Genomic DNA, 24,887 nt, shown 5'->3' with positions numbered 1-24,887 from the left:
CTGCCCCCCTTGGCTATTGGGAGCCACCCCGCAGGGGGGTGAGCCACCCCCCGCGAGGTGGGGACCAATAGCCACCCCCTCTGCCCCCCTTGGCTATTGGGAGCCACCCCGCAGGGGGGTGAGCCACCCCCCGCGAGGTGGGGACCAATAGCCACCCCCTCTGCCCCCCTTGGCTATTGGGAGCCACCCCGCAGGGGGGTGAGCCACCCCCGCGAGGTGGGGACCAATAGCCACCCCCTCTGCCCCCCTTGGCTATTGGGAGCCACCCCGCAGGGGGGTGAGCCACCCCCCGCGAGGTGGGGACCAATAGCCACCCCCTCTGCCCCCCTTGGCTATTGGGAGCCACCCCGCAGGGGGGTGAGCCACCCCCGCGAGGTGGGGACCAATAGCCACCCCCTCTGCCCCCCTTGGCTATTGGGAGCCACCCCGCAGGGGGGTGAGCCACCCCCCGCGAGGTGGGGACCAATAGCCACCCCCTCTGCCCCCCTTGGCTATTGGGAGCCACCCCGCAGGGGGGTGAGCCACCCCCCGCGAGGTGGGGACCAATAGCCACCCCCTCTCCCCCCCTTGGCTATTGGGAGCCACCCCGCAGGGGGGTGAGCCACCCCCCGCGAGGTGGGGACCAATAGCCACCCCCTCTCCCCCCCTTGGCTATTGGGAGCCACCCCGCAGGGCGGTGAGCCACCCCCCGCGAGGTGGGGACCAATAGCCACCCCCTCTCCCCCCCTTGGCTATTGGGAGCCACCCCGCAGGGGGGTGAGCCACCCCCCGCGAGGTGGGGACCAATAGCCACCCCCTCTCCCCCCCTTGGCTATTGGGAGCCACCCCGCAGGGGGGTGAGCCACCCCCCGAGGTGGGGACCAATAGCCACCCCCTCTCCCCCCCTTGGCTATTGGAGCCACCCCGCAGGGGGGTGAGCCACCCCCGCGAGGTGGGGACCAATAGCCACCCCCTCTCCCCCCCTTGGCTATTGGGAGCCACCCCGCAGGGGGGTGAGCCACCCCCCGCGAGGTGGGGACCAATAGCCACCCCCTCTCGCCCCCTTGGCTATTGGGAGCCACCCCGCAGGGGGGTGAGCCACCCCCCGCGAGGTGGGGACCAATAGCCACCCCCTCTCCCCCCCTTGGCTATTGGGAGCCACCCCGCAGGGGGGTGAGCACCCCCCGCGAGGTGGGGACCAATAGCCACCCCCTCTCCCCCCCTTGGCTATTGGGAGCCACCCCGCAGGGGGGTGAGCCACCCCCCGCGAGGTGGGGACCAATAGCCACCCCCTCTCCCCCCCCTTGGCTATTGGGAGCCACCCCGCAGGGGGGTGAGCCACCCCCCGCGAGGTGGGGACCAATAGCCACCCCCTCTCCCCCCCTTGGCTATTGGAGCCACCCCGCAGGGGGGTGAGCCACCCCCCGCGAGGTGGGGACCAATAGCCACCCCCTCTCCCCCCCTTGGCTATTGGGAGCCACCCCGCAGGGGGGTGAGCCACCCCCCGCGAGGTGGGGACCAATAGCCACCCCCTCTCCCCCCCTTGGCTATTGGGAGCCACCCCGCAGGGGGGTGAGCCACCCCCCGCGAGGTGGGGACCAATAGCCACCCCCTCTCCCCCCCTTGGCTATTGGGAGCCACCCCGCAGGGGGGTGAGCCACCCCCCGCGAGGTGGGGACCAATAGCCACCCCCTCTCCCCCCCTTGGCTATTGGGAGTCATTGTGGTCTCAGAGCCTGTTTTGCATAATGTGTGTACTATTGTCTCTTCCTGTGGAAATAGTAAACTCTTTCACAGATGGGTGTGCACCTTCATTGTATTGCTCAGGTAACAATGATATAATTAATTATTAAACATCAAGTCGATTGTAATAATTATCAATAATACTGTCAATTAATATTTTCCCATAATATTGATAATTAGTTTAAGTAGATTATGATGGACGTAAAAAATTAATTTTTAATAATTATGTCATTTTTAAAATTAATTTTTAATATTAATGATTGCTTTTTTGCCAGCATCAGTTAGTAGTGATTTAAGTAACATTAATGTTGATATCATTATTTTATTATTAATAGTGTTATTATTATTAATCCTAATCATTAACATTTTTAATCAGTGTTAATGTTTAGTATCTTTATTGTCATTGTTAATGTCGATTATAATATTAATTATTATTGTATTTATTACTATTAATAATTAATAGTCTTATTCCTGATATCCGGTGTGCAGCAAATGATATTTCTCCCAATATCGCAGAAAGTATACATTCCTCTGTGATGTTTTTCCTAATAACCAGGGGGTAGAGAATGACATAATGGAAACTACCGCAGTGTGTGTACATCCTTTCGGTCATCTTGTTCCTTCTATCCAAAGTGCGAGAGGATGATAGTACTCCCAATATCGCAAGGGGCGTGGACCTCCACTGAGATATATTCCCTCACCTCCAGCCGGGGAGAGGAAGATGGTATCCCCAATATCACAGGGTTGTGCATCCCCTTGTGATACTGTTCCTTATATCCTGGGATGGGGAAGATAATACTAGTGGCAACATCGCGGGGATTTTACACACCCACTGTGCTATTGTTCCAAATAACATGATATGATGCCCAGTATCACAGGGGTGGCACATCCTCCTGTGATATTGTTTCTTATATTCAAGGGGAGAGAATGCTATTACTCCCATTATCGCAGGGGTTGTACACACCTCCTGTGATATTGTTCCTAATATCCCGAAGAAGAGAGCATAATATTACTCTCAATATCTCAGCGGGTGTACACCTCGTTTCTAATATTTTTCATAATATCCAAGATGGGAGAGGATGATAAGACTCCCAATATGCCAAGATGTGTACAGCCACCTCTGATATAGTTCCTAACATCCAGGTGGGGATAGGATGATATTACTGCCCATATCGCAGGAGTTGTAAAACTCCTTCGATATTTAGCCTACGATGCTGAGGGGAGTGAATGATATTACTCCCAATATCGAAGATAGTGTACACCCCCCTGAGACACTACACCCAGTATTCACGTTGGGTGACGATGACAATATGCCCAATATCACAAGGGATGTACACAAACCCTGGGATATTGTTCCTTATATCTAGAGTGGGAGAAGACGCTATTACTCCCAATAACGCAGGGGCTGCGGCTGTACACCCCTCCTGTGATATTGTTCTTAATATCTGAGGCAAGAGAGGATGATACTACAGCCAATATTGCAGGGGGAGTACAGCCACCCAGTGATGTTGTTCTTAATGTACTCCACCTCCCTCCACCAGGGATATCGTTTCTAATATCCAGGGGAAGAGAGGATAACATTATGCCCAATATTGCAGGGGAGTGTGCACACCCTCTGTGATGTTGTTCCTAGTATCCAAAGGTAGAGACGGTGATGTTACTGGCCATATTGCAGGGGGTGTACACCCTTCTGTGATATCGTTTTTGACATTCAATGGGGGAGAGGATAACATGAATTCCAATGTCGCTGAAGGTGTACAGACCCCTGTGATGTAGTTCCTAATGTACAGGGGAAAGAGAAGAGTATTGCTCTTAATATCGCAGGCGGTGTAACCACCCTGCACCCTGTATGCTGTTCCTGATATGCAGCGGGGTGGAGGCTGATAGTACTCCCAATATCCCAGAAGGTGCACACACACCTGTGATAGAGTTCCTAATATCCAGCGGGAAAGAGGCTGATTTTACTTTCGATATCGCAGTGGGTGTACACCGCCCCCAACCCTGGGGTATCGTTCCTAATATCCAGGCGGGAAGAAGATGACATGGATGACAATATCGAAGGGGGTGGACAACTCTTCTGTGATATGGTTCCTGATATCCAGGGGGTGAATGGATGTTATTACTCCCAATAACGTAGGAACTGTACAGCCACCCTGGGATTTTGTCCTTAATAACCACAGGGGAGAGGTGAGATTACTACCAACATTGCAAGGGGTGTACACCCTCCTGTGATATTGTTTCTTATATCCAGGAAAGGAGAAGATGGTATTACTACCAATATTGAAGAGATATACAACCCCAATGGGATATTGTTCTAAAGATACAGGTTGAAAGAGGATGAGACTCCATCCAATATAACAAGGGGTGTACATCCCACCTGTGATGTGAATCGTAAAACCTAGAAGAAGAGAGAATTACATTGCTTCCAAAAACTCACGGGTGTACACCCACCCTGTGACATCGTTTCTGTCATCTAAAGGTAGAGATGGTGATACTGCTCCCACCACCAGAGAAGGTACACACCCCCCTGTGATATTGTTTCTCATAACTTGGGGGAGAGCATGATATTACTTCCAGTATGACAGTGGCTTGACACCGAGTCTGTGATATTGGTTCTGCACATCAACTCTGTGCCCCTCGTTTCCCATGCGTTCTCCCCACACTTTTGGAACCTCGGGAAGGCTTTGTCTTTGGGTACAGATGAAGAGACGAAGGGTCTGAGAGGTGAAGCAAGTTTGTTACTGGAAAGTGGTTCTGATCCAGACCCCAAGAGAGGTTTCTTGGATGTCACAGAAGAAAGAATTCGGGGCGACTCCATAAAGTGAAAGCAAGTTTATTAGGAAAGAAAAGGAATAAAAGCAAGGCTACTCTGGCCGGGCGCAGCGGCTCACTCCTGCAATCCTATAACTTTGGGATGCCGAGGCAGGTGGATCACCTGACGTGGTAAGTTGGAGACCAGCCTGGTCCAACATGGCAAAACCGTGTCGCCACTAAAATACAAAAGATTAACTGGGCGTGGTGGCAGGTGTCTGTAATCCCAGCTACTAGGAAGGCTGAGGCAGGAGAATTGCTTGAACCCAGGAGGTGGAGGTTGTAGTGAGCCAAGATCACGCCACTGCATTCCATTTCGGCCAACAGAGCGAGACTCCATCTCAAAAAAAAAAAAAAAAGAAAAGAAAAGAAAATAAAGAATGGCTGCTCCATAGGCAGAAAGGCACCAAAGGTCGCTGGTTGCCCATTTTCATGGTTATTTCTTGATCATACGCTAAACAAGGGTTGGACTATTCATGAGTGTTCTAGGAAAGGGATGGGCAATTCCCAGAAATGAGAGTTTCTGCCCTCCCTTCTTCTGAGACCATGTAGGAAATCCTCCAGATGTTGCCATGGCATCTGTAAGCTGTCGCGGTGGTGGGAGTGTCTTGTAGTAGCTAATGCATTATAATTAGCACATAATGAGCCGTGAGTACAATCAGAGGTCACTCTCGTGGCCATCTTGGTTTGGTAGGCGTTGGCTGACTTTACTGCAACCCGCTTTATCAGTAAGGTCTTTATGACCTGTATCTTGTACCGACCTCCTATCTCATCCTGTGACTAAGAATGCCCAGCCTCCTGGGAATGCGGCCCAGCAGGTCTCAGCCTCCCTTTACCCAGCCCCCATTCAAGATGGAGTCGCTCTGGTTCTCGTGCCTCTGACAAGTTGGCCTGGGTTGAGTGTTCCCTAGTGTGTGGTGGTTGGAGCTCTTCCTAGGAGTAAGAGGTATTGCCAGTAGGAAACAGGCCTCTGTTAGCCCGGGGGCTGGCACTCTGCCCCATTATATCGGCCTCATTTTAGTGGTGACAAAACTGGGGCTCAGAGACATCAACTCCCTCATCCCGAACCCCCAGACTGTCAGTGGTGGGCTGGGGTTTGAATGTGGGGCTTGAAGACCTATCATCTCCTCTGGTCCCCAGACTCTGCTGCCCAAGAGGAACAGGATCCCAGGATCCAGGCCCCTCATGGCACCAGCCAGGGTGGGCGTAGATGGGGAGGCAGAGGTCCAAAGCCCGCCGGACTCTGAAGCAGGTCAGGGACCAAGAGCATCCCGGACCTACGGGCCCCACCCCGAGAAGAATGGCTGCAGGCCCGGCCCAGCGGACAGGAGGTCTGTGTCCTCAGTCAACGTGACGGCGCTTCCGGCTGCTCCAGCCAGGCCGTACTGTCTTCACATTTCCAATCATGCGGCCTCCCCTCCAATTCCCAAACCCAACCCACAGAGACAGCGATCTGGGGTCCACGTGAGGTTTGTCAGCAGCTCTGACCCGCTGCTTCCCGCCAGCCCCGCGGCCGGTTCTGGAAAGTTCTCTGCTGCCCCTGGTGGGGAGGCTCGGGGCAGGGCTCTGACTGCAAGCATGGGGTCCCAGAACCTCCTGGCTCTGTCACTTCTGCTGGGTGGAAAACCAACCCAGGGCTGAACCAGTGACACCTGTGGCGCTCCCAGAACCTCCTGGCTCTGTCACCTCTGCTGGGTGGAAAACCAACCCAGGGCTGAAGCAGCAGATGGGTGCCTGATTCCTTATTATCAGAGCTCCGCCCAATGACAAGTCTCTCTCCGGGCCTCAGCTTCCCCTTCCATTAAACGAGGGGCTTGGGGGATACCAAGGAGGGGTAACTGCTTAGTGAGGATGGGAGGTTTCTTCTGGGGAGAGGAATACATTTTGAAACTAGATGGCGTGAGTGGTTGCACAGGACTGTGAATGTACAAATGCCACCACATTATTTGCGTTGAAATAGTTAATTGCATGCGATGTGAAAGTCACCTCATTTAAAGTGTTTAAAAGAGGGGTCTGGGAGAGTGCAGTGTATGTGAGAATCACGTGGGACACCCACAGTCTCTGAACGTCAGTTTCCTTGCATAAACTGACAAAGAGACAGTGTGAACTGTATTCCCTGGGGCCAAGAGATTCCAAGAAGGGAAACCTGGGATTCCTGGGACTGGGATGAGGGCCGGGGGCCGGAAGGGGAGAGGGTGGGTGGGGAGAGCTGGGGGGCAGCCCAGATAAGGCTTTCAATACTGGGTAGAAGCGTCTACACAGGCGGAGATCCTTGCATCTCACTTCCCGCAGGGCTGACCAGTGGCCAGAGGTGAGACTGGCCAGGCTCGGCCCAACCAAGTCTGGGAGCAAAGGACACTGAGTGAGGGATCCCCGGGGCCACCCTCACTGGCCTGCGGCTCTCCTGACACCATGAGAGAGCTCCAGGAGCTGACCTTGGGTCCTAATGGGGGACACCTTCCTGGCTCCAGGCTGGCAGGGTGGTGTGGTGGTCAGTGTACTGGGCTCTGCGTGTCCGCCTCTACCTGCTGTGTGACGGTGGGCCAGACTCCTAACCTCTCTGTGCCTCTATTTCTTCAATGGCGAACAGGGACACTAACAGCCCCCACATCCGGGCACAGTGGCCTGAAGCTTAAAGGCAAGGGTGGCACGAGACCTACAGCAAGAACTCTGAGCAGGGAGAGCAGGGAGCTGCCCAGAGTTCAATCACCATCTCCCCTCTGGCCGCCGAGGAAACCGAGGCTCATGGTGACCTGGCCCAGGTCTGTTGGACTCACGGCCCTTCTCATCCCCAAGATCAGAGGGCTGCCACCAGGGAAGGAGCTGTCCCCTAGACACAGCCCAGGAAGCACACAGGGAAGGATGCCATGGGGACTTCGGTATGTTTTTGCAAAAAAAGAAAAAAAAACATTTATTGCTATTTGAACCCTGCTTTTATGCTTCCATTACCCAGAAAATGAGCTACGGGAGACACCAGGAGAGGCAGGAGATCATCCTCCTTGCACAAAACCCACTCCCTCGGATACTGTCCTCAGCGAGGGTGGCTGGAGGCCAACCAGGGGGCCCACCCGCAGAGTGGCAGAGGAGGTAGGTTGACCCTGTGGACGCTGAGCTCTGTGGCGAAGGTCCTGGCCTTCTGGTAGAAGAGCCACTTCTCGCAGTCCAGGAGGAAGTTGTGGGAGATGGTGGCCGGCCGCGTGTAGATCTTCAGCTGTGCCTTCTTGTTGCCCAGGTCCACGGCGGCTGCCAGTGCCAGCTGGTAGTACCCGGCTGCATCAAACGGATCCTGAAGGGGACAGGTCATGGTCAGCAAAAGGGGGACTCGGAGCCCGTCTTCCCAGAGGCCGTTCCTGTGTCCAGGTCATTCCACATGTCCATCCGATGCTGGCTCACCCCATGAGCCCCGAAGCCTGTGACACTGCTGTGGTCTCAGCTGCAGGAGGTGGGGACGACCCTGACACCCCTGGAAGCCTTCCTGACTGTCCCTACGCCCCACTCACCCCAAGCCTCCTGCCCCAGTGCCACCCTCTCCGCAGGCAGTGGCTGCTTTCCCCATGGACTGAGGTCAGGGCAGATCCTGCCTGCTCTGAGAGTTCCATGCAGGACCCGTGGCTCCAAGCCACAGCAGGGGCACTGCGTTGAGTGACCCAGGCTCCCCTCTGGCCCCTGTCCATGCTGACCATTTCCAGGCCCTCCACGGGCCAGGCCAGGTACAAAACCATGTCACAGGTGTCCTCTCTGGCAATGTTCCCTGAAATATTGACGGACTGTGACTCCCCAGACATCCACTCCCATTTTCAATGGATCTTTGGCTCAAACTCACCATCCCTGGGTTGGGATGCCGCCTCCCAGACCTCCTCCTTCACCCTCCCATCCCCCACCCGGCCTCTCCCCAGGCACCTCCTCCACATGGCGGTCACCCAAGGGACCTCTCTAAGACCCATGCCTGGCCTGTCCCTCTTTACCATCTCAAGATGGCTCCCAGGGCCAATGACAGAGTCCAAGATGCAGCAGTCCATTCCCTCACTGCCCTGCCCCACACACGGAGCAGGGGCGTGAGAAGGCCCCGAGTCACAGCCACCGCTCATCCAACGCCCCCCGGCCCAGCCGAACACTGGACTCTGTGCTGGGTGTATGGTTGAGCCTAACGTCCTTGCTTCCAGTCTGAGGGACCTGGGAGTGAACACTGACCACACAGGGTGGCCCGGGCTGTGGCAGAGGGAAGCCCAGGAGGCCCCAGACTCAGCCGGGTGTGGAAGGCAAAGGCTTCCTGAAGGGGTGGGGGCTTCCCAACTAAACAGGAAGGAGCCAGCCAATGCATATGTCTGTGTGTGTGCCTGTGCATGTGAATGTGCGTGTTTGTGTTCCTGTGCGTGCATGTCCCTGTGTGTGCCTGTGTGCATGCCTCTGTGTGCACGTGTGTGTGTGCGCGCCTGTGTGTGCGTGTGCCTGTGCCTGTGTGCATTTGCGTGTGCATTTCCATGTGCCTGTAGTGAGTGACAGCCTGAGCCAGTAAACACCTAATCCACCCTATTCCAGGGCTCACTCTTATGTGTAGACTAAAGGGGACCCCATTTTAGAGGCAATTGGCAAAGATGCCCATTTACCCCTGCTTCTCTGCCAGCCTTCCAGGTCCTATCCAGCCCGGCTTCTTCTCCCACTCCTCTGGGCCCTGGGTCCAGAGCCTCCTATACATGGAGGAGGGTGTAGCCTTGGAAAGACAGCCGCCATTGGATAATTCCAAGGGGAATTATCCAGCTTCCCTCCCTGTGGGAAGCTGGCCTGTGCTGACAGCATAGTCACGATGAGGCCCAGAGGGCTGTGCATAGGAAGGAGGACTGTGCATGGGAAGGAGGACTGTGCATGGGAAGGAGGACTGTGCACGGGAAGCAGGGCTGTGCACGGGAAGGAGGGCTGTGCATGGGAAGCAGGGCTGTGCATGGGAAGGAGGGCTGTGCATGGGAAGGAGGGCTGTGCATGGGAAGGAGGGCTGTGCATGGGAAGCAGGGCTGTGCATGGGAAGCAGGGCTGTGCATGGGAAGGAGGACTGTGCATGGGAAGGAGGGCTGTGCTACTTGGCGCTTTCCTTTCTCCTGGACAGGCGGAGTGGGCGGCAGGCTTGACCAAGAGAGATAAAGGCCTCTTCTGGGAGGCCCGTCCCCCTGGGTACCAGGCGTGCCCCTGAGTGGTGAACAGCGTCCCCCTGGGCCTGACACTTGGCACCTCCCTATCTGGCTGGGACTTGGGAGGCCACAGAAACCACATCTGACCACCAGGTGTCGCCAGTACTGGGCGGGGGCCTCCCGGGCAGCCCCAGGCCTGCGGTGGGGTATACGGGGCAGGGTCTTAGGGCTGCCCCAGCTCCTCATGTTGTTCTAAGGCCCCCAAGATCTCGGCCCTTGGACTGGAGTGCCCTGGCCCCTCAGCCCGTAAGGAGCACTGACACGAGGCTGGTGTGATGCTAAGGAGGGGCGGTGCCCGCTGGGCAGATGGGTGGAGACACCACAGGTCTCAGTCTGCCAATCCCAGCTCTCCACCCCTGCAGGGCTGGGGGCAGAAGGAGCACAGCACCTCCCCTCGAGACACACCCGACCTAACAAGGCCTCAGCCTGGCTGGCTGGGGCCCCGCCCCACTGCACCTGCCCTGAGCTGGGGTTTCCCTGTCTGTGAACTCAATGGTAAGACACTGGTCCCACCCCACCCTTCTTGGGTGATGGGAAGATTCAAGGTGTCTCGGGACTCCAGGAAGGAGTTGCTCAGTGCAGGCTGGCACCCTGGGCAGGCTTCCTAGAGGAGGCGCCAAGATTTGGGTTAGATCTTGCAACGTGGATTCAATGTGAGGATGATGCCGTCCTCTGAAATGTCACTCTCCCGACCCTGTTTTCTTTGTTAAATGCACCTTGATACTTGACTGTCAAGACTCAGCTTTGGTGTCACCTCCTCCAGGAGGGCCCCCTGACTACAATCCCCCTTCTTTACCCAGAGGCTACCATTGCCCACTCATGTGTCAGCCTCCCTGGCTGAGACTGAGTTCTTGAGGGTGGGGCCTGGCCATCTGGGGAGCTAGGTTTTACCTGCTAACCTTGCCGGCTCCTCCAGCTGGGTGTAGAGCTCCAGGGAGGCCACTGGGCCATTCCTAAGGAAGGCTGGAACCCAGGACTCTGGGGTCCGGATGGAGATCCCACTGCAAGGGGGCCAGGAACACCCCGAGCCCTGCCCCTCCCCACCCACCTTCAGGTCGTAGATGATGATGTCACCGAGCACCAGGTACACCTTCACGTAGTAGAGGGTCTCCTCGTCGAACTCCAGCGGCGAGTTGCAGAGCTAAACGGCCTTGAGGTAGAAGCGCTCCCCCAGCTTGCCATGGCCCAGCCGGTGGTGCAGGGCGGCCAGCCGGTGGTAGGCCACACGCTTGTTCGGCAGGTCCGCTGGGGTGCAGGCCAAAGTGGCAGGTGTGAGGATGTGACTCTCTGGGGCAGGGAGGGAACATGCCCCTCAGGAGCAGGTATACAGACCCCAGGCAGCACACGTGGCTTGTCTCCAGGCACCTGTGGTCACCTGGGCAGCTCTGGCCATTCCATTCCAGGTTCCCAGACTCACTTTTCCATCTGCAAAGCAGAACTAATAAGGCCTGCCCCTGTCTACTGAGAGGCTTTGGCAAAGTCGGACTTGGATGGCCCAGTTCTGTGCCTACACATAGCCACCTGCCTTTGCTCACCAGGGGAGCCCAAAAGCCATGCAGTGCAGGTGCTCCCGGGCTCCCCGGCTCCAGGCAACCCACAGACGTGACATCCGACTCCTCCTGGGTGTGTCCTGATCAGAGCCCCCTACCTTGGGGAGTCAGCTGCACACCTACTGTGTACTGGGCCACGGGGCACAAGGCGCTGGGGCATGTGGCCTGCCTAGGGTTCCCTGTCTCTGGAGGGGGACAGACGACCCTGGCACAGCACCAGGGGATGCACGGCCTTAAGGGGCAGACTGCTGGAAGGGGAACTGGGATTTTATCAGCCAGAGAGCCATGTGGTTGATGAGGGTGGGAAGGGCACAAGAGATAGGGAATGTGCCACTCAGCCTGACACATACAGGGACCAACGAGATGCCTGGGATGTCTGGAAGGCAGAGGACACACTGGGCGGCCCTTGTGGTCAGCAGCGGGAACAGGCAGAGGAAGCAGAGCTCAGTCAGGCAGGGAGCTCTGCACTGCATGAGAGACCTCGGGCTGTGCCCCACAGCCGGACGGGGAAGCCAGTTGGGCAGATCTGCCTGCCTGGACAGGAGACCAGGAAAATCCAGCAGCTGTTTCAGCTCCTGGCCTGCAGACCTGGAGGCTGGGCTCTGGCAAAGTGTGGGTCCTGGCAGGGCGGGGGCTCAGGGGATGTACCCGGAGTGATGCTGAGTGCTAGGGCCATGTAGGCAAACTCCAAGTCCTCCTGGGGCTCCTCCAGTGTGGCCAGCAGTGACACCAGCTTGTTGCAAGCTGTAGCTGCAGCTCCACCTTGCGGTTGCCCGTAGTCACTGCCAGGGGCAGGGCCCGGTCCTACCACACAGGCAGGTGGGGTCAGGTTTCCCGCAGCACCCACCTTGCCCAGCGCCCTCCTCAGAGCTCAAACACGTGCTTGGAGCTTCCCACACCCCAGCTACCCCTGCACCTCGACACAGCTCTGTGCTCTGGGATAACACACAGTTCAGACATCCAAGTTGGGGGCTGAAGAGTCACCTGAGGCCCATCCAGCTACACTCGACAGCCTCAGACCAGCCTCTCCCACCTGGGCACCGGAGGTCTGACTGGGGGGAGCCAGCACTCCTCTCTGCTCTAAAAACACCACATTGATCTGTGCCCAGGGCTGAGCCACACCGTGAGCTCAGAGGAAGGGAGAAGCCGTCCCACTTCGGGGTGTATGCAGACCTGGGTCTCCCACTGATATGCTGTGTGTCCTTTGGCATGTCCCTATGCCTCTCTGAGCCTCAGTTTCCTTATCTGGAAGATGGGGACAGGACTTCCCACTCAGGGTTGCTTGAGGTCATCAGGTACAAGGGGAGAGCCATTGTCACGTCCAGGCCCCGATCGTTTGTCCAGGCAGGGGCATGGTCAATATCATTCCCGGTGAGACCACTTGGAAACTCATCATGTGCATGGGTGGCCCTGCCTCCATTTGGGAGGCCTCTACCCTGCCACACCTGTGCCTCAGCCCTCCAGGTGCTCCACTGAGGCCCACCCACATCAGCCCACAGACCAGCTCACCTGGTAGAAGGACATGCCTTCCTCCCGCTCCCAGGCCCCATTGAAGAAGATGTCTCCAGCTGCCTCAAACAGCTCCAGCCCCAGGTTGAGGTTGCCTGTGTACAGGTCCACATTCTGTGCCACCTGAAAGGAGACAGAAGTTCCCTCAAGACCCACACCTAGCGAGGTGGCTACGCGCACCTTTGCTAGGCTCCTTCCTCTCACACAGTACAGGTACACTTGAGCATTTTTCAGACCCTGTGCATTAGGGCTGCCCCCACCACTGGCATGAGGACAATGAACTGATGCTCCTGAGTGCCAGGAGGTGACTGAGCAGCTGCAGCCCAGGAGCCCGACACCTGTGAATCCTACCAACAGGGCTAGCCCTAGCCCACTCCCCCTGCACTCAAAGGAGTCTCCGTGGCCCCAGATTGCTGGGAGCCTAGCCCCTGGCTCCTTTCTGCGTTGCCACATCCCTGCCACATCAGCAGTGTTTGTGGGTGGGCCTGGTCCCCTCTTGGCCATGAGCTCTTCATCCCTCTCCTCAGCTCAAGGAGGTATATAGCAGGTGCTCAATAATGAAAGCTTCATCAGGCTCGTGGGCTTCACAATTTGTTCCAGATCACACTGTGTTTGGGAAAGCCTCTGAAAACAGCCACTATGATAGATTCATTTTATAAGGAGATGTGCCACATGTCGCTTGGAGCAAGTTCTTCTGTGTGTTAATTGAGTCGTCACATTATTTGAGCATGTGCTGTATACCAGCAGGTGCTGTGCACTGTGGGGGGCCCGCGCCTCTGCCCTCAGGGAGAAGATGCTGGCCACCGGGGGAGGATGTGAGGGAACCAGTTGGAGGGAGGGACAAGGCACACAACAGGTGCTCAGCAGTGGCTTAGGAATGAGTGGATGGATGGATGAATGGATGAGGAGATGTAGACACATGGATGGATGGAAGGGTGTGTGGATAGATGAATGCTTGGATGGATGGATGGATGGATGGATGGATGGATGGATGGATGGATGGGTGTGTGGATAGATGAATACTTGGATGTATGTATGGATGGATGGATGGATGGATGGATGGATGGATGGATGGATGGATGGATGGAGGGATGGATGGATGGGTGGGTGGAATGATGTGTGTATGTATGTATGCGTGGGTAGATAATGTATGGATGGGTGGAGGGTAGATGATGTATGTACATGTGGATGGATAGATGGTGGATAGACGAATGTATGGATAAACAAATGGACAGATAGATGTATGGAGGGATGGATTAATAGGTAGATTGGTGGGTAGATGGATGAATGATGGATGGATGAATGGACGAACAGGTGAATGGATGGATGGGTGAAAGGATGGATGATGGATGGATGGATGATGGATGGATGGATGGGTGAATGGATGGGTGGATGGATGATGGATGGGTGGATGAATGGATGGGTGGATGAATGGATGGATGATGGATGGATGGAAGGATGAACAGGTGAATGGATGGATGATGGAAGTATGGATGGATGATGGATGGATGGATAAATGGATGGATGATGGATGATAGATGATGGATGGATGGATGGATGGATGATTGATGGATGGAAGGATGAACAGGTGAATGGACGGATGATGGAAGGATCAATGGACGGATGGATGGATGAACAGATGAATGGATGGATAGACCGGTGAATGGGTGGATGATAAAAGGATGGATGAATGATGGATGGATGAATGGATAGATGGATGAATGATGGATGGATGGAAGGATGAACAGGAGGTGAGCGGATGGATGATGGAAGGAGGGATGGATGATGGATGAATGGATATATGGATGAATGGACAGATGGATGGATGGAAGGATGAACAGGAGGCAAGTGGATGGATGATGAAGTATGGATGATAGATGCATTCATAATGGATGAATGGATGGATGGATGGATGGATGGAAGGATGGATGGATGATGGAAGGATGGATAGATGATGGAAGGATGAATGGATGGATGGATGTACAGATGAAAAAGTGAATGGATGGATACACGGGTGAATGGATGGATGATAAATGGATGGATGAACGATGGATGGAAGAATGGACACGAATGGATGATGGATGCATGGATGGATAAATGGATGGATGGATAAATGGATGGATGGATAAATGGAAAGATGGATTGATGGAAGGATGAACAGATGAATGCATGGATGATGGAAGAATAGATGGATGGATGGATGGATGAAAAGTGAATGGATGGATACATGGGTGAATGGATGGATGAGAAAAAGATGAATGATGAATGAATAGATGGACAGGTGAATGGATGGATCATGGATGGATGGAAGATGGTTGGATGGATAGAAGGATGAACAGCTGAATGGATGGATAATGGAAAGATGGATGGAAAGATGGATGAAAGGATGAAAGGATGGATGGATGGAAGGATGGAAGGATGGAAGGATGGATGGATGAATGGATGGAAGAACAGGTGAATGGATGGATGAAGAAATGAATAGATTAATGAATGATGGATGGATGGATGGATAGAAGGATGAACAGTTGGATTGATGATGGAAAGATAGATGGAAGGATGGATGGATGGATGAACAGGTGAATGGATGGATAAAAAGATGGATGGATGATGGATGATGGATGGATGGATGATGGATGGGTGGAAAGACGAACAGATGAATGGATGGATGATGGAAGGATGGATGGATGGATGGATGGATGGACCCACAGGTGTATGGGAAGATGATGGAAGAATGGATGGATGGATGGATGGATGGATGATGGATGGATGGAAGGATGAACAGGTGGATGGATGATGGATGGATGGATGGACAGATAGATGGATGATGGAGGGATGGAAGGACGAAGGGATGGATGGATAGATGATGGATGGATGGACGGAAGGATGGATGATGGATGGATGGATGATGGATGGGTGAATGGAAGGACCCACAGGTGTATGGGAAGATGATGGAAGAATGGATGGATGGATGGTGGATGGATGGATGGAAGGATGAACAGGTAAATAGATAGATGACGGAAGGATGAATGGATGGGTGGATGGACAGGTGAATGGATGGATAGACGGGTGACTAGATGGATGATAAAAGGATGGATGAATGATGGATGGATGAAGGGACAGATGGATGGATGATGGATGGATGGATGGAAGGATGAACAGGTAAATAGATGATGGAAGGATGAATGGATGGGTGGATGGACAGAGAGTGAACAGCACAGGGGTCCTCCTGCATCACTTGCCACCCCCCTGAGGTACAGGTCCACCAGCTCACTCTGTCGCAGGATGTAATAGATCTTCCCTGCTTGCAACCAGGCATGTGCCTCCTTCTCTTTCTTCTGGAGGTCAATGAAAATTCCCAGACTTCGTTTGGTGTAGTCCAGAGAGGATTTGTAGGCCCTGGAATCACTGGAATCAGACACAGGTGTCAGAACAAGGGCTCTCATCCTCCTGGAACCAGTCTGCCTCCTCTCGTGGGTCTGGTGACAGATGAATCTGGAATGTGGGGACTGGGAACGGCCCTATTGTATGTGCAGTGTTCTGCCCTTCCCAGGCTGCTGGGAGGGCCAGGGTGAACACACACGGCATGGAAAAGATGAAGGACATCCTTCTGAGGGAATCGAGCATCATGCTGCCCTGTGGCAGGAGGAATGTGCTAGTCCATCTCCCCTGCCTCCCAGACATGGCCTGTGTCTTCTCCAGACGCACCAAGAGCCGTTAGTGTTCAGAGGCTATCTAGGCCGATGGTTCTCAAGGTGTGCAGGCATCACAGTCACCCGGAGGCCTGTCCTTATAGCTTGCTGGCCCTGCCCCCAGAGCTTCTGGCTCCACAGGCCTGGGGCAGGCCCTAGAACTCCCACTTGCCACAGGCTCCTAGGTGACATGGATGCTGCTCTGCTGGTCCAGGGACTACACTTTGAGAAGCATGGCTCTAGCACACTGACCCATTTTCCTTCTGTGAACCTGAGGCCAAGACTGGAGCCAGTCTCCCGGGTCCCCATGGAATCTGGCCCCTTCCCTGCTCTCTCAGTAAGTCCAACACTTGAGGGGCTGTGACTGCAGCAATGTCACCAGGCCCTGTGGGTGGGGTGGCCAGGGCCATGGTTACCCCACCAGGTCAGCATGCTCAGGGGAAGCCGAGTGGGCCACATATGGGACGTGAGACCTTGAAACCCTGCCCCAGGGAAGCAGGTGACACAATTGGCTCTGTCTTCTGTGGGAGAGAAGCCACAGGTGGCTGCTGTGGTCACATTTAAGGGGACAGATGAAGGCCAGGAGTCAAGACTCAGGGCAGGCAGAGGTCAGATGACAAAGGCCACCATAGTAGGAAGAACAGCCCAGAGTGCACGTGCACGTACTGCCTCTGCTGGGGTTGAGATGACCTTTGACCCAACAAGGGAGACTCAAGCTGGGACTCACAAGCCAGCAGCAGCCCTGGGACGACCCCAGACCCACCAGCTCAAAGCATCTGATGCCAAGGAACCAAATGATCCAAAGGAAAGGGGCTGAGGAGGCCCTGGGCCAGCTTCCCTGTGCCCCCCTCCCTGCCACCCCAACCCCCTTGCACCCCTCCACACCCCCACCACTGCAAAGCCAGTCCTCACCACTAGGTGCCCAGGGACAGGTAGAGCTGACTGGTGGTCTCCAGGAGCTGCCCTCTCCAGCACCTGGTCGGCCACCTCGCGGGCAAGGGAGAGCTGGAACTCATGGTAGATGACACACTGGGTCTCGCTGGGCATGACGACGCTGTAGAAGTAGCACAGCCGCTGGACGGCCCGCTGCTGGCCTGGGCAGAAGACAAAATGGAAGACGTCAGCCTCCCAGCATCGAAGCGAGGCTGGCTGGGTCCAGAGGCCCCTGCTCTGTGCTTGTCTCTTTCACACCTCTGTGAACCTGGGCCCCATAGGCGGGGAGCCTGGGCTCAGACAGGCCATGCACCTGTGCAAGGGCAGGCGCCGAGCACACCGTGACATGGGCACAGCTTGGTGCACATGCTCATGGTACAGGCCGGCCTTCTTTACAACTCCCAGGGCCGAGGTCCTGGCCAGGCTCGGCCCCTGCACCAGGCCATCTATTTCTGCTTCATAAAGCCCCTCTGGCCAGGACCAGGGCCACCTTCAGCCTGAGATGATGAGACCAGGGACACAAGTAGCCCCTGTCGCAGATGGAACCCTGAGAGAGCAAAGCCAAGCATCACGTCTGCCACACACGGCATCATGTTGGGGGAATGGGGTTCAAAGCTGGCCCCTGGCATTTCCACACATGCTTCTCTCATGCAACAAGGCTCCAAACCCACAGGCTCACTGGCCTCTCCCAAAGCCAGGGCGCTGGGAACGGTGGAAAGCTTCTGATTTTCTAGTGTCAGAAACATTCCGAAGATTAACAAAGGAAATCAGGTACGCCGAATGGACATCTGTCACACACGCCCCCCAACAACAGCTGAATACACAGTCCTCTTGAGCGCCCATGGGACATTCCCCATGACAGACCATGTGCCAGGCCACAAAATGAGCCTCAGTGAAGGGAGAAGGACTGAGACCAAAGCACAGGTGTTCTTCAGCTGTACTGGCATGAAACTGGAAATCGACAGTGAAGGAAACGTGGGAAATTCAAAAATATGTGAAAACTACACACTCCTAAACAACCAGTGAGTCAAAGAAGAGACCATCAGGGAAACTGAAAATTAATTTGAAAAGAATACAAACAAATGCACAGCCCGGGCCAGCACGGTGGCTCACACCTCTCATCCCAGCACTGTGGGAGGCCGAGGCGGGAGGATCGCTTGAGTCCAGGAGTTTGAGATCAGCCTGGGAAACATGGTGAAACCCTGTCTCTATAAAAAAAAAAATACAAAAATTAGCCGGGTGTGGCGGTACACATCTGTAATTCCAGCTACTCAGGAGGCTGAGGCATGAGAATGACTTGAACCTGGGTAGAAGTTGTAGTGAGCCAAGATTGCACCACTGCACCCCAGCCTGGGCAATAGAGCAAAACTTAAAAAAAAAAAAAAATAGCACAGTGTATCAAAAACACCAAGATGTAGCTAAGGCAGTGCTGAAAGGGAAATTTATAACTGTAAATGTCTACATTCAAAGAAAGAAGAAAAATCTCAAATCAAAAGCCTAACTTTCCACCCTGAGAAACTAGAAAATGAACTAAACCCAAAGTGAATAAAAGGAAGAACATAATAAACGTGAGAGTGGAAATGGGAAGTAAAAATACAGAGAATGGAAAAACAAAAGAGATAATCAACAGAACCAAAAGTGGGTTTTTTGAAAATAATAACAAAATTGACAAATCTTTCACCAGACTGACCAAGAAAACAAAGATGGGGCACAAACGACTAAAATCAGAGACTGAGCACCATGGCTCACGCCTGTCATCCCAGCACTTTGTGAGGCCGAGGGGGAAGGATCACTGAGGCCAGCATTCAAGACCCCCCTGGGAGAACATGATGAGACCCCATCTCTAATAAAAATAAATAAACAATTACAAACCCAAGTTTCTAAAATCAGAAATGAAAGAGGAAACATGATTGCCGACCTGACAGAAATAAAAGGATTCCATGAAAACACTACGAACAATTGTACACCAAGAAGCCAGACCATCTAGACACAACAGCCAAACTCCTAGAAGGACACAAACTACCGAAAGTGACTCAAAAATGACCCCAAGGAAGCATGTGGGGTATCAGCCCCGCCCTTGGTCTCCCCGACCGTTCAGCTCAGGGTGGGGAGACAGGGAAGCATGATCCCCGTTCCCTGGCCTGCATTTGCAAGTCTGAATCCCCCAGCACCCAGGGGAGGGCCTCATAGGAGGAGATACCACAGGCTATTGTGCCAGGAGCCACCGGAGGCTGCAGTGGGGACTGGGGCGCTGGGTTCCTGGAGGGTCTCCTTCCAGTCAGAGAATGTCCCTGGGGAAGAAGCCTGGGTCTGAACCCCAAAACCCTCCTTGGGCAGATGTGTGGGACCGGGGCCCCTTCACATGGTCCTTTCCAAAATCTCATCACTCCTAGGGCCAGGAGTGGGTGCCAGGCCTGTGCTGGGAAATGAGCAGATTCAGATTTGGGCACAGCCCCTGGAGCTCTGGTCCAGGCCACAAGAGGCACCTCTGAGTGGTGTCACTATGCCATGACAAAGCGCTGCAAGGCAGAGGGGCCTCAGCAGTATCCCTTGTCTCAGCCATTTCCCTGCACTCAACTTCCTCAGCTATTCTCTGCGGCCTAGATTTCGGACAGCCCTGCCCAGCTATTGTCCGTTCACTGCTCGGTCTGCACTGACTGTTCGATAGCACTCCGTGGCTCCCCAGTGCTCTTGGGGAAAAGGCCAAGCCACAGCCTGAGGCCCCAGGCCCTGCTTAGCTCTCCAGAAGAGCTTCTCACCATCCAGCACCCAACCCACCCCCTCCCAACTCTGCACCTCCCTGCATAAGCCCTGTTCACTCACCCCTGCTCACACTCCCGCTCACTCACCCCCACTCACCCCCGCTCACTCACCCCCGCTCACTCACCCCCACTCACACCCCACTCATCCCCACTCACACTCGCGCTCACTCACCCCCACTCACACCACACTCATCCCCACTCACACGCCCGCTCACTCACCCCCACTCACACCCCACTCATCCCCACTCACACTCCTGCTCACTCCCACTCACACCCCACTCATCCCCACTCACACGCCCGCTCACTCACCCCCACTCACTCACCCCCACTCACTCACCCCCAATCACACCCCACTCATCCCCACTCACAGTCCCGCTCACTCACCCCCACTCACACCACACTCATCTCCACTCACACTCCCGCTCACTCACCCCCACTCACTCACCCCCGCTCACTCACCCCCAATCACTCCCCACTCATCTCCGCTCCCACTTCCATTCACTCACCCCCACTCACACCACACTCATCCCCACTCACACTCCCGCTCACTCACCACCACTCACACCCCACCCATCCTCGCTGACTCACCCCCACTCGCTCACCCCTGGGCCTTCACACAGGCTGCACCATCAGCCCCTCATCCACACCTATTACTTGACTACATCCTCTTAACCCTCTGGGCCCAAACTAAAGAGGCTTCCCTAACCCGGGGCCAAGTGCTGCCCCGCCATCACGCCACTCACCCTTTTGTGGCTTCTCTGGCCTGAAGCTCACATTCCCACGCTCAGCACCTCCCTCCCGAGGACCCCACAAGCCCCTTTTGTGGGTGGGGCCTGGCACACTCAGCACGAGCTGCTTTTGCGTGAACTGCTCTGTGGCTTTGGGCAATCACCCGCCCCTGTGTCCTCTGTGAAGTGGGATGACCGGTGCACAGGGCTGCCGAGATACCAAGCAAACACAGGCACAAGAACTGGCGTTCAGGGCCTGGCTCATGGAGGGGCCCCAAGTCCTAGCTCAGCACAACATGCCTTGATCCCAGGGTTATGTCTAGGGATTCCCAGCACACAGGACTTTCCGTGCTCAAGGCAGGATGGTCCCTGGGCAAACCAAGAAGAGCTGCCTGCCTCAGTAGGGTACAGAGGGCCTGGCCCTGCATGGGAACGGCCTGTCTCCAGGGCGTTTGCCAACATCTGCTGCTGGCCATGACTCAGCGCTTTCGATGGTGGAAAAACCACCACTTGTTTCCGAATCACAAACCCCAGGTGTGCCCTGACCCAAGTGGCCCCAGAAGGCTCACAGGAGGAACTGGGGCACTCACTCTCCACGTGGTCCATCTCCACGGCGACCAGAAGGGCCCACTCGTAGTAGCCCTTGCACTGCTGGGCCGGGCCCTGGCAGGTGAAGAGGCAGCCCAGGTGTATGTGGGTGAAGTCCCGGCCACACTCCCCACAGGGAAGCCTCAAGAACAGACGTACAGCCTCCAGGAGGTAGTGCTGGGCCAGCTGGTCCCAAAGTTGGCCAGCAACACTGCCTGGTTCCTCCGCTGGCCCAGGTCCCAAGCCACCGGTAGTGCATGGTAGTAGCCCTTGGCTGCCTGCCTCGTCTGTCCCGTCCTCTTCAGAGCCACGGCCACCAATGTTGGCAATCACACCCTCCTGGTCCTCGCTGACCACCACTGCATCCTGGACAGACTGCAGGATGTTCAGGGCCACCAGGCTCTGCCTATGAAGCACATGCAGCCAGGCCAGGGCCACCAGGGGGTCCACGATGGCACGGACTCCGGCAACAGCACAGGCTTCCACCGCCTGCGTCATGAAGGTGATGGCTGGGCCATGGTAGCCATGGTGGCTGTACGGCTGGGCCAGGCTGGCGTGGAGAAGGCCGCGCAGCGCCTGGCCTGTGCCCGGGGTTAGGGAGGCCAGCGCTCGCCTGAGGTAGTGGGCAGTCTGGGTGGGGAGGCTCTGGGGCTGGAGGGCGTTCTGGAGCACCAGGTTCACGTTCCTCAGCGAACCAGCCAGCGAGTCCTGTGTCCTCAATGAGGCCACCTTGACACAGCTCAGCACCAGGTGGGGCAGGCACTCGCGGCTGTAGATGTCAGCCAGGAGTAGGCAGCAGTCTGAGAGCCACGCAGCGTCTGGGGCTCCCGAGTCTCTGTGCAAAAACAACAGCTGCTCTAGGAAGGGCAGGGCCTCCTCAGGCTGCTTGAGGTGCACGTGGTGCCTGGCCAGCAGGAAGCAGGCCCGGGCCTAGGCATGCTGGCTCTGGCCACCCACCGCCCACTGCAGCACCAGCTGCAGGAGCTCCCCGTCCGCCTCGGTGCTGCAGATGTGGCCAGGCGTCCCCAGGGGCAGGGCCATGGCTCTGGGAACCACCTGTGTACACTTCTCCCGGTTCTGCTTCCAGTAAACGCCGGCCAGGTTGGCGTACACAGCCACCACCAGGAACAGGTCCCCGAAGCTGCCCTCCAGGGCCCCCAGTGTTTCCTCCAAGTACACCCGGGCCTGGGACAGCTTGAGCCTCCTGCTGCACAGCCGCCCCAGGAGGAAGTAGAGCCTGGCCAGGGCCATGAGGAGGCCACTTTTCTTGGCCGCCCCTCAGGCCTGTGCCAGGCGCCCAGTCATCTCCTACTCGTCGCTAAAGCTGCTGAACATGCTGCTCAGCCATGGCAGCGCCAGGTTGTACAGGCCACAGAAGCTGGCCTTGAATCCAGAGCTGTTCAGGAACAGCAGCAGTGAGCTCAGGGTCTCTGGATCCTCCCGGTTGTCCTCAGCTTCCAAGCAGAAGGAGGGCTCCTCGGGGTCCTGCAAGCTCATGTTGCTGGATGCTACACAGAGACCCCAGGACGCTGGCTCCTGGGGGCAGCCTGGGCAGGTCTTGCATTGTTCCAGAATATTCTTCACCTTCGGCAGGGTCTCCTGTGGCTCCAGGCCCAAGCAAGGTGGAGGTATTTCTGCAAGTCACAAAAACACCTAGACAGATTAGAGTCCAACAGTGAGTCCTTGGTCCACTTGGGGCAGGATCCCTGCATCCCCGTCCTCTGTGTCCCTGGCGCAGCTTGCCATGAGCCCTTGAGAATTATGCGCAATGCAAACCCAGGGTCTGGAGCACGTACGATCTCCGGGGACACAGAGAACACGCAGGCCCGTGGCCCGACTCTCCTACAAAATCACCCTCCTGTCCTGCTTTGTCGCCACCTCACGGCATGGTTTTAGGAGACTATGTCAGCTCAGTGATCCCTCAGAGACGCCTTTCCCTTTAGATAGAATCAAAGCCTTCTAACTGGACCCATGTATATGCAGCACTACAACTACAAATGTAACTTTTGTCAGCATATTGGGCCCCCCGGTGGGGTACAGGAATCCATGAAATCCTCAACAGCCAATCAGAGCTATTGATCAGCTCAAAAGCTGCTATGCAAAATTGGTAAAGCCACCGACGGCACAGGACAGGGGTGTTGTACCCATGTACCCAGCTCCGTGCAGGGAAATGGACCATCCCTGCAGGAAGGATGGGAAAGCTTCCAGGCCCCTGTGGCCACCTTCACCTTGGATGGTCTGAAAACCTGAAGCGCTCGCTTCCTAACAAAGGCCAGCCTGCTCAAGCAACCCACTGGTGCCTGCTGGCTTTGGTGGATTCCTAGCCAAAGCGCCCTCCCAGAGGTGAGCAAACAAGCGCATTTCCTGTTGGAAAACTTGGGATGAAAGGAGGCATTACTGGGAAGGAAAAAACCTAGATTTAAACAGACCCTCTGTTTCAAGCTCACTTGCAAAAAATATTTTCAATACAAACTGCCTCCTTATTCATCTGTAAAGCCTTGGCATTAAAAAAATAAATAAATATGATTTAGAGGCAAATGTGACTTGACTACACTAGATGAGCTAAGAAATCTCCCCCACCTGGCAGAGGCCCACAGCCCCTCCCAGACACTACCCTGGCCTCCGGGGCAGCTGGAGAGCCACGTGCCTTTGCTCCAGAGACTCTGGCAGAGGGTGGAACCACCCCCTCCCCGAGGCAAACATACAACAGCCTTCCATTCCCCACTGGCTTCCCGGGCCTCCTGTGGGACCTTGTGCCTGCATTCCAAATGTACTGGGATGGATCCCACTCCCAGGGAACTTCCAAGGGCCCTTAGTGCATTCACATCACCAGGCTGTCCACATGCGGACCCTGTGTGAGGGGAAGCGACAGAGCCTCAGAGGGGAGACGGGAGAGCCTCCCTGAATCAGCCCCTCAGTAAGGAGCAGACCCTTCAGGGACCTCAGTTGAGGCCCCTGCAACCTAAGGCTCTGAATTCTGCTACCCGCTGAGGGCTGTGTGGCCTCCCATCTCTGAGGCAGAGCACAGGGCAGGCTGCAGCTTCTCCAGGTCATGAAAAAGGAACCCACAGCTACATGTGGGCCCCAGCAGTGGAAAGGATGCCCCACCTCGGTCGGGGACCAGGCGGGGGTCAGCATGTGCATTGGAAGAAGTGTGGGACCCCACAGCCTCCGGTGCCAGAGTAGACGGGAGGTTCAGGCCCACCTCAGGCGACGACCCCCAAGCCCCCAGCCCGCGCCACAGAGGGGTGACTGTCGCATCCAATGCCCACTGTACTCAGCTCTGTCCCCTCCTCCGGCATTACCCCAAGGCCCAACGCATAACCAGAGGAAGCCTGAGCCACTGGCAAAACCCACCTTGTTCCTGCGGCTGCTCGGTCACAGCTTCCTCTACTGAGTCTGCCAAGGGAGAA

General features: G+C 55.6%; 1 protein-coding gene across 3 annotated transcripts; it reads right to left on the bottom strand.

The window, feature by feature from the left end:
• Nucleotides 1-12,784: 12,784 nt before the first annotated feature.
• On the bottom strand, nt 12,785-22,559 carry LOC139361718 (SH3 domain and tetratricopeptide repeat-containing protein 1-like). 3 transcript variants are annotated; one of them, XR_011619298.1, is made up of 4 exons: nt 21,634-22,559; nt 17,376-17,557; nt 16,046-16,179; nt 12,785-12,897 (listed from the first exon to the last, which is right to left on the bottom strand). XR_011619298.1 is itself a non-coding variant. In XM_071090482.1 (3 exons), exons 1-2 carry the CDS (start codon nt 21,970-21,972, stop codon nt 17,378-17,380), a joined length of 519 nt encoding a protein of 172 aa, XP_070946583.1. In that variant the 5' UTR covers nt 21,973-22,559; the 3' UTR covers nt 12,785-12,897; nt 17,376-17,377. The 3 variants fall into 3 exon arrangements, 1 of the variants encoding a protein (XP_070946583.1); XM_071090482.1 differs by lacking the exon at nt 16,046-16,179; XR_011619299.1 differs by lacking the exons at nt 12,785-12,897; nt 16,046-16,179; nt 21,634-22,559 and adding an exon at nt 21,477-21,613 and having other exon boundaries at nt 17,467-17,557.
• Nucleotides 22,560-24,887: the final 2,328 nt, after the last annotated feature.

The sequence above is a fragment of the Macaca nemestrina genome, unplaced genomic scaffold (assembly GCF_043159975.1).
Source record: "Macaca nemestrina isolate mMacNem1 unplaced genomic scaffold, mMacNem.hap1 Scaffold_98, whole genome shotgun sequence".
Taxonomy (NCBI): domain Eukaryota; kingdom Metazoa; phylum Chordata; class Mammalia; order Primates; family Cercopithecidae; genus Macaca; species Macaca nemestrina.
This window is presented reverse-complemented; position numbering and strand designations above follow the sequence as displayed.